Genomic DNA, 8,357 nt, shown 5'->3' with positions numbered 1-8,357 from the left:
TTATCGTTTCGAGTGTTTGGGTTATGTAGTATATCATATGATTGCACCTGAGGTTGCAGGTATGGGTTATTACAGCTGGTTCGGGCTTATTCTGAGTATAGATGTGAGGTTCTGATCTTGTGTATGATTTCGGAAAGTGCAATGTGGTTCTATGGTTTATGGACTAGATGGATTGTGAAATTTCATCTATGTTGTGTTATCGGACCTATGCGAGATAGGATGACGTGGGATCACCCCCGGGTATATGCTTGGTAAGGTCATTCAGCTATTGGTTGGCTTCTAGGACAACTCTGGGTACGTTCGAGGACGAGCGTTTGTTTAAGTTGGGGAGGCTGTGACGACTCGATCCGTCGTCCCGTGAGAACCGCTCTATTTCCCCCATTTCATGCTTCATTATCAGTGTCTTGTGTGAACGAGTTGAATTGGGTAGATTTTTGGAAGGAAATGAGACACTTAGTCTCTTTAAGGAGGGCTTGTTTTGGAAAAGTCAACCGGATGTTGACCTATAAGTTAGAGGGCTTGGATGTGGATTTCGACGATTCGGTTAGCTTCGGGGGATGATTTGTGACTTAGGAGTGTGATCGGAAGTGATTTTGGAGGTCCGGTGTAGAATTAGGCTTGAATTGGCGAAGTTAGTATTTTGGCGAATTCCGGTTGATAGGTGAGATTTTGATCCGAGGGTCGGAATGGAATTCCGAGAGTTGTTGTAGCTTCGTTAGGTGATTTGGGATGTGTGTGCAAAATTTCAGGTTATTCGGAGGTGATTTGGTTGGGGTTTTGATCAAATGCGTGTTTCGGAAGTTTTAGAAGAACTTAGGCTTGAATCCGATGTAAGTTTGGTGTTTTGATGTTAGTTTTGGTGTTTTGAGAGTGCAACTAAGTTTGAATGATCATATGTGACGTGTTAGTATGTTCGTATGCGGTCCCGAGGAGCTCGGGTGAGTTTCGGATAGGTTTGGGCTGCGTTGTGCTCGTTTTTCTTATGCTTCGACGTCGTTTCGTCAAGCATAAATGATATAATATTGAACAAATGAGCTCCGATTACTGTTTTGAATGAAGCATTAGATCCGTATCGTAAATACAGACCCGTAGCAAAAAGAATCGTCGAATTTGGACATCGTATGAGGATTTTATGGCCATTTTACCAAGGTTGCCCAGATTTTCAGGTTAATGACGAAATTGCCCCTGACGGCGTATTAAAAACCTGCACTATTTGCAAATCTTAAAATTTACATATCTCCTTCATTATAAGGTCAAATTGAGTGATTCAAAAGCCTAAATTCATTAAAATTTCACAAGGAATCCATTGGGAGCAGTAAAACGCGTGAACAGTATACCTATAATGAGCAGATCGAGTTTTATTCCAATTTTTGAACGGGAAGAAGCTTCTGAGGCGATTTTTAAGAGAGAAAATCAGTGGGTATCACAGAGGTAAGTGATTTGATTATTAAAACTCGTTTATGGGTGATTATAGACCATAATCCCAGCCTTTAATTCATGAAAAAGAGTAGAAAAATAGGATTTTGGGGCCTGAGATTATGAGACCTTTAGGGGTCGATTTGAGGGGTCAAACGGACTCCGATTTTGGTGTTCTTTATATGTACGGAATCGGGAGAAGATGAAGAACACTTTTTCGTAAAACTTTCTGAGTTTCGAGAAGTGGGCCCGGGGCTCGGGTTTTGTCAATTTCGGGATTATTGATGTTTTCGATTATTTTCGATTGGGTATTGATCCTATAGCATAATGTGACGTATTCGTTGTGGTTTTGGTCAGATTCGACGCGCGAGGAGGTCGATTTGAGAGGCAAGGGCATAGCGAGCTAGGATTTTGGCCGGCTTGAGGTGAGTAATAGATGTAAATGGTGTTCTGAGGGTTTGAAACCCCGTGTTTGCACATCGTAGTGCTATATTAAGGTGACTTGCACGCCGGGTAGCGAGCACGGGGTAAGCACCGTTGGGGATCGTGACTTGGTCTGTCCCGGTAGATGAATATACTGCGTATTTGACTGAAATTCACTTATTATTATTTTAATTGAGCTGATTGCTATATTTGGGCTTCGTGCCAATTGATTAAATCCTTTAGGGATTGTTGTTACTGATTTCTTACCATTTCTACATATCATTGAACTCAGTCCTAGAATTTAATACTGTTTTGCAAACTCAGCCACTTTTCTCAAATTAGAAACTTAATTAATATTTTTAAATGAAGTTTGGGCTGAATATTTCTATATTAATATGCCCGAGAGGCTTATGTGATTTTGGACTGAGTATGGGATCGAGCTGCGCGCCGCAGCGGTATGAAATTGATATTGATATGAGGCCGAGGGCCTAGTTGATGCCACGATATGGCTTATTATTGCGCTTGGGCCGTAAGGGGCCCCTCCCGGAGTCTGCACACCCCCAGTGAGCGCCGTCGACGATAAATAAATGGAGCGGGCTGCACGCCGCAGCGGGTACTGGAGAGTACCGGTCTATGTGTTGCATTACATATTTGATTGTCATTTAATTATTTATCTGTTGTGGGATTTTCCATAATTGTTTTCACTAATTTTACTGATTTTATACTACTGAGTTCAAGTTGCTGTATTTATAGAATTACTTTGTGCCTATTCAGGATTTCTTATTCTAAGCCTTTATTTATGTTTATTACTCACTGGGTTGGAGTACTCACATTACTCCCTGCACCTTGCGTGCAGATCTAGGTACACCTGAGGCTGTGTGAGGACTTCTCTGCCTAGCATCATATCTGGAAGTTTCAAGGTAGCTGCATTTGACGTTCGCAGTCCTGATCTTCCTTCTATCTAATTTGCTTTATTTCCGCATTTCTGGAGAACGATATGTAGTAGGTTGATACTCATGTATTAGAGGCTCAGACTTGTGACACCGGATTCTTCGGGCTGTGTAGTAGTATTTCTACTTGGGTTTTTCGCATGTTTTAACTATATTTCAGAGTTTCAGTATTATGACTTAGTAATTATTTGTGTTAATTGAATCATGAGCTGTATAAAAAGGGTTAAGGTTGTTGAATTGGTCGGACTTGCCTAGCAGTGTGTTGGGCGCCATCTCGACCGGGGTTAGGGTCGTGACACAACAGTTGAGCCCTAATTCGCACCATAAACAACCAGCTCCTTCAAACAATTCGAACCATCCAATAAGTTTAGGTTTTTTTCTCGATTAAGCTCGGCTAACATGTCAAGTTCCACAGATCCCTAATTCAAGGTTTTTGCTCGATTCTCATAAATTTTTGATTTATTTCGCATGCTATTCTTTTACTGATTTTGTAATTTCTCAACAGTTGAGCCCTAATTCGCCTATTTCATTCCTCACTGAAGAAGAATTTGCCGCTGGGTAGCTGTGGAATAGATATCATCGTAAGTTTCTTTACAGGTGGATTAATTGATTTTAATTTTATTTTTGGGGTATTTGAGCGATGTACTGTTATTGATTAGAAATACACAATCTTTGTTGTTCTGTGATCTTTTTGCTGGGGGAATATTGTGCTGATAATGGTCGTCCCCTCCACCCTTACCCCATCTGAAGTTTCTGCTTTTTATGCTACTGAATTAGCTTTATCTGTATAATGGTAATTGTTTGTGATCTTGTTTAGTTGGGCTCCTCTTGTGGTTGGATCTTCTCGTACTGTATAATGGGTGAAAACCTTAGTTTTTTAAGCACTATATTTCAAGTGGTTTAAGTATATGAACTGCTGCTATTAGTTATTGTTTGGAGGTTACCTTTTGCTGCAGCAACTAGGTTCACTTCTTATAGGAGCACATTGTCTCCTGAACTTTTGGAGCAAATATTTCGTGATTGTTTGGGTGCTTCAACTTGCTGTCAATCTTTTTGTTGGACTATTTCAATTCTCTCGTCTCCTGAACATAAAAATAAGCCTAATCAGAATACAACATTGATGGCTTAATAGGAGAGTCATTAGAGAATTTGTGATAAAAATGTTAATTGGTGGTATTGAATGGTCGGTCACTTTGTAGGTTGGAGAGACTGTCTTGTGATAGTTTTGCAATGATGAGGGGAAGATAAACTATTTAGTAATGCATATTGTCAACTCAACCTTGAATTGATGCTCGCTTTGAGTGTTTCAATTTTATTATTCAAACTATCTGGACATTCATGTTGAAGTTATTAAATTGGTTGGACGAAAAACAACGGACTAAAGCTCATTGAAAACTCCTCCAAGTTTTAGTGCCAATTTCACCGTATATTGTTTAATGTTTTAGGAGCACAACCTTCCTTTCTTCCTCTAGCCAACCAAAAGTGAGAAAAACTAAAGTTGAGTGTGATTGAACTATAACTTGTTGCTGATTTTGTCTTATAAGCATTTTTGGAGTTTATAGATAAGTCGTAAAAAGTGTTTTAACTAGCATATAAGCTACATCGGAACACCTTTTGTTGTGTGTGAATAAAGAATTTTTTTTAAAAGAAACAAATCTGAAGACATAACACGAGATACTAATAGCTTGTTTGGCGAACTTTCTAAAATCAGCTTATTTTGAGAAAGTACTTTTATTCAAAATTATTTTTGGTTAGAAGTATTTGTGTTTGATTAATTAATGTAAAAGATAGTTAGTGTTTGGTCAAGTTTTTAAAAACTATATTTTTGTTTCTCCAAAATTGCTTCTACTAATACTCAAAGCTCTTTTTTATTCTAAAAGCTTCCAAATACCTCTACTTAAAATAAAAATAAAAGCAAAAAAATTAGTGATTCTCACCTTGGAGAGTGGTTCATGGATCAGCTGTCCTGTTCTCTCTTTTGAGTTTATGCAAACTTCAGTAGAGTGGTTCAAAGCATACTTTCAAGTTCTTGGGTTTGTTTATTATTTGCTTAGTTTATGTTAATTTATTCGCCTCTAATTGATCTTTGACATTACCTGTTGACAAGATTTTATAGTTCAGCATCTCTTGTGAACTAATTAATTTGGCATTTTACCATTCATTGCTTTCTGGTCAAAAATTGAGAATTGCACTCATCCAAAAAGAGAGGATTACTTGGAGTAATCTGGAATTGGGCATAAAGGAATTTCAGATGGAACTCTAGGCTTAGTATAGTTCAAGTCTAGGCTAAGTATTTTTAGCTAATGACATGAGAAATGATAATGTAGCACACAAAAGTAAAATAAGATGGTTGAACCAGAGGAGTCTTATGCAATATGAAGATACCTAACAAAGTGAAAGGCAAATTTTATAGAATGGATGCGTGATTAGTAATATTACATAGGAGTAGATGTTGGGCCTAAAGATAATGCCACAAAAATATACATGTTTAGATGGATGCGTGGTCATACAAGATTGAGATAGTTAGAAATGATCCGGGGTCTGTGGCAGAAATTGCTACTGCTTTCTTTTCATCTTTCCTTGAGTCGGGGTCTATCGGAAACAACCTTTCTACCTTCAAGGTAGGGGTTATAAGGTCTACGAACACACTACCCTCCCCAGAACTCAGGTAGGGGTTATAAGGTCTACGAACACACTACCCTCCCCAGGACCCCACTTGTAGAATTTTACGAGGTTTGTCGTTGTTGTTGTTAGCTAGTTCTTTATTACTACTAATTCCTCTGTTTTATCGTATAGGATATCTGTGGATAATGGTGATAAAAGTTGGATGAATCTCCTGAGATGGACGGATGAGTATATCAGTGGAGTGAATGATTTTCTTGATAAGGCATTTGAGCGAGCCGCTCAAGGAAATGAAATATTATGCCCTTGCAAAAAGTGCATGAATCGCTATTGGTTTTATAAAAATGTGGTGGAGGATCATTTGGTTGTTCATGGATTTTTTGATGGTTATACCAAATGGGTTTTCCACGGGGAAGGATTTTCCTCGAGAAATACACCTCATCCAAGCAATGATGATGAAGGTTCTACCATGCGTGACGATATTGATGGACTACTTCATGTTACATTTAGAAATATAGAGGGTCAGGCAAGGGATGAAGAAGGAGTTGGGGAAAGACTATCTGAAGATGCAAAGAAGTTTTTCAAATTGTTGGAGGAAGGAAAACAAGAGTTATATCTGGGGTGTGAAAATTTCAGTAAACTGAGTTTCACTATTCGATTGTACTTGCTTAAATCCTTGCATGGGTTGAGCAATGTGGCTTTCTCCGATTTGTTAGAGTTGATAAAAGAGGCATTTTCCTTTGCTCAGGTACCAGAATCTTTCAACAAGACTAGAAACATGATAACAGATTTGGGTCTTCATTACGAAAAAATACATGCATGCCCTAATGATTGCATGTTATTTTGGAAAGAAAATGCGAATGCCGAGAATTGCTCTATTTGTGGGTCTTCAAGATGGAAGGGTGGTGGTCCTTTGACTAAAGCAAGCTCTAAAATCCCTGCAAAGGTTTTAAGATACTTTCCTTTAAAGCCTAGGCTTCAGAGGATATTCATGTGTCCTGAAACGGCTGCTGCAATGAGATGGCATGCTAATGAACGACCCAATAATGGGAACATAAGACATCCTGCTGATGGGGAAGCTTGGAAGGCTTTTGATTCTTTGCACCCAGACTTCTCTAGAGATGCTAGGAATGTTAGATTGGGTCTTTCAAGTGATGGTTTCAACCCGTTTCGGACGATGAGCATTTCTCATAGCACGTGGCCTGTTATGTTAATGAACTATAATTTATCACCATGGATTTGCATGAAGCCGGAGTATATAATGTTGTCTATGATCATTCCAGGTCCATCATCTCCAGGAAATGATATAGATGTGTACCTACGACCATTAATTGAAGAATTGAAAGAACTATGGGAAATTGGGATAGACACATTTGATGCTGAAACCAACCAAACTTTCCGAATGCATGCTGCCTTAATGTGGACAGTTAGTGACTTTCCAGCATTAGCAATGCTTTCAGGATGGAGCACTAAGGGGAGATTGGCATGCCCCACTTGCAATTATGACACATGTTCTCAATATCTCAAACATAGTCATAAGATGTGTTACTTTGGCCATTGAAGATTTTTGCCTCGTGATCATCCATTCCGACGAGATAAGAAGTCTTTTGATGTTAAGGAGGAGCATAGACCTGCCCCTGCTCCATTGTCGGGTGAAGAAGTGTTTGAAGAGCTGCTTGAATTCAACAATATCTTTGGAAAGAGAGCTAAAAAAGGCCTCGGAGTGATAAGGGTCCGTGGAAAAAGAGATCCATTTTTTTCGAATTGCCATATTGGGTGCATAACAAATTGAGGCACAATCTTGATGTGATGCACATCGAGAAAAACATATGTGATAGTTTGCTTGGGACTTTATTAGAAATAGATGGAAAATCAAAGGATCATGAAAAATCTCGCTATGACTTACAAGAAATGGGGATACGAAAGGAGCTGCAACCAAGAATAAATAATGATGGAACTATAAGTTTGGCTAAATCTTGTTTCTACGTGGAACCAAAACAGAAAAGTTTGTTTTGTACTTTCATGAAAAATGCTAAATTACCAAAAGGGTGTGCATCGAATATTTCAGAACGCGTGCAAGTGAAGGAGATGAAAATATCAGGGTACAAGAGTCATGACGCCCATTTTATAATGCATTACTTGCTCCAGGTTGCTGTTAGAAAAGTGTTGCCCAAGAATGTTTCATTGGCCTTGATTAGGTTGGAAAATATCTTTAGAGCTATATGTAGTAAGGTCATAAGGCAAAGAGATCTTGAAATAATGGAGTCTGAAATTGTTGAAATAACATGTGAGCTTGAAAAGATTTTCCATCCAACATTTTTTGACATAATGACATATTTGCCTATCCATTTGTTGGATGAAATTAAGCTTGGGGGTCCGGCTCATCTTCGTTGGATGTATCCCATTGAGAGGAACCTATGTAAGTACAAGGCCTTTGTACGTAATCGATCTACTCCAGAAGCGTCAATAGCAGAGGGGTTTTTGGCCGATGAGTGCTTGACTTTTTGTTCGAGATATCTACATGATGGCGTGAAGACAAAATTTAGTAGGTACCAAACTGTGGATGATGAGTGCTCTCAAAATTTGTCACCTATATTCCCTAATATAGGCCATCCAATTGGAAGTAAGAAAAAAAAATACTTTTCTCATGGATTCGCAGTTATACTTTGAAGCACATCGATATGGTCTATTCAATACTGGAGATGAACAAATGGAAAAGTTTATCGAGTAAGATAAATTATATTAATCTTTATTTATTTTTATATAATTTTTTCTTTATTATATGATTAAACTAGAAATGTTCTTGATTGCAGGGAACATAAGAATTTAATTGTTAATCATAGTAGATGAAATGCATGAAGAGCGAGGGACAACAATTGGTTTAAAGAAAAAGTTAAAAATATTGTATTGCCAGATTATTTAAGATGGCTAGCCAAAGGACCTAAT

At 38.3% G+C, this 8,357-nt stretch overlaps 1 protein-coding gene across 1 annotated transcript; it reads left to right on the top strand.

The window, feature by feature from the left end:
• The first annotated feature begins 5,281 nt into the window (after positions 1 to 5,281).
• LOC109222070 lies at positions 5,282 to 6,972 on the top strand. Its single transcript, XM_019386479.1, has 2 exons — positions 5,282 to 5,457; positions 5,586 to 6,972. Exons 1-2 carry the CDS (start codon positions 5,282 to 5,284, stop codon positions 6,970 to 6,972), a joined length of 1,563 nt encoding a protein of 520 aa, XP_019242024.1.
• The last annotated feature ends 1,385 nt before the right edge of the window (positions 6,973 to 8,357 follow it).

This window comes from Nicotiana attenuata, unplaced genomic scaffold (genome assembly GCF_001879085.1).
Source record: "Nicotiana attenuata strain UT unplaced genomic scaffold, NIATTr2, whole genome shotgun sequence".
Taxonomy (NCBI): Eukaryota; Viridiplantae; Streptophyta; class Magnoliopsida; order Solanales; family Solanaceae; genus Nicotiana; species Nicotiana attenuata.
Note: the sequence above shows the minus strand (reverse complement) of the source record. Positions and strands in the feature narration are given on the sequence as shown.

What these genes read in the sequence shown, in the direction of transcription:
- LOC109222070 (XM_019386479.1), top strand. Translation starts at nt 5,282, where the DNA reads ATGGATGCGTGGTCATACAAGATTGAGATAGTTAGAAATGATCCGGGG. An exon ending in CTACCCTCCCCAGAACTCAG is followed by an intron (nt 5,458 to 5,585) that starts GTAGGGGTTATA and finishes TTTATCGTATAG; the next exon opens with GATATCTGTGGATAATGGTG.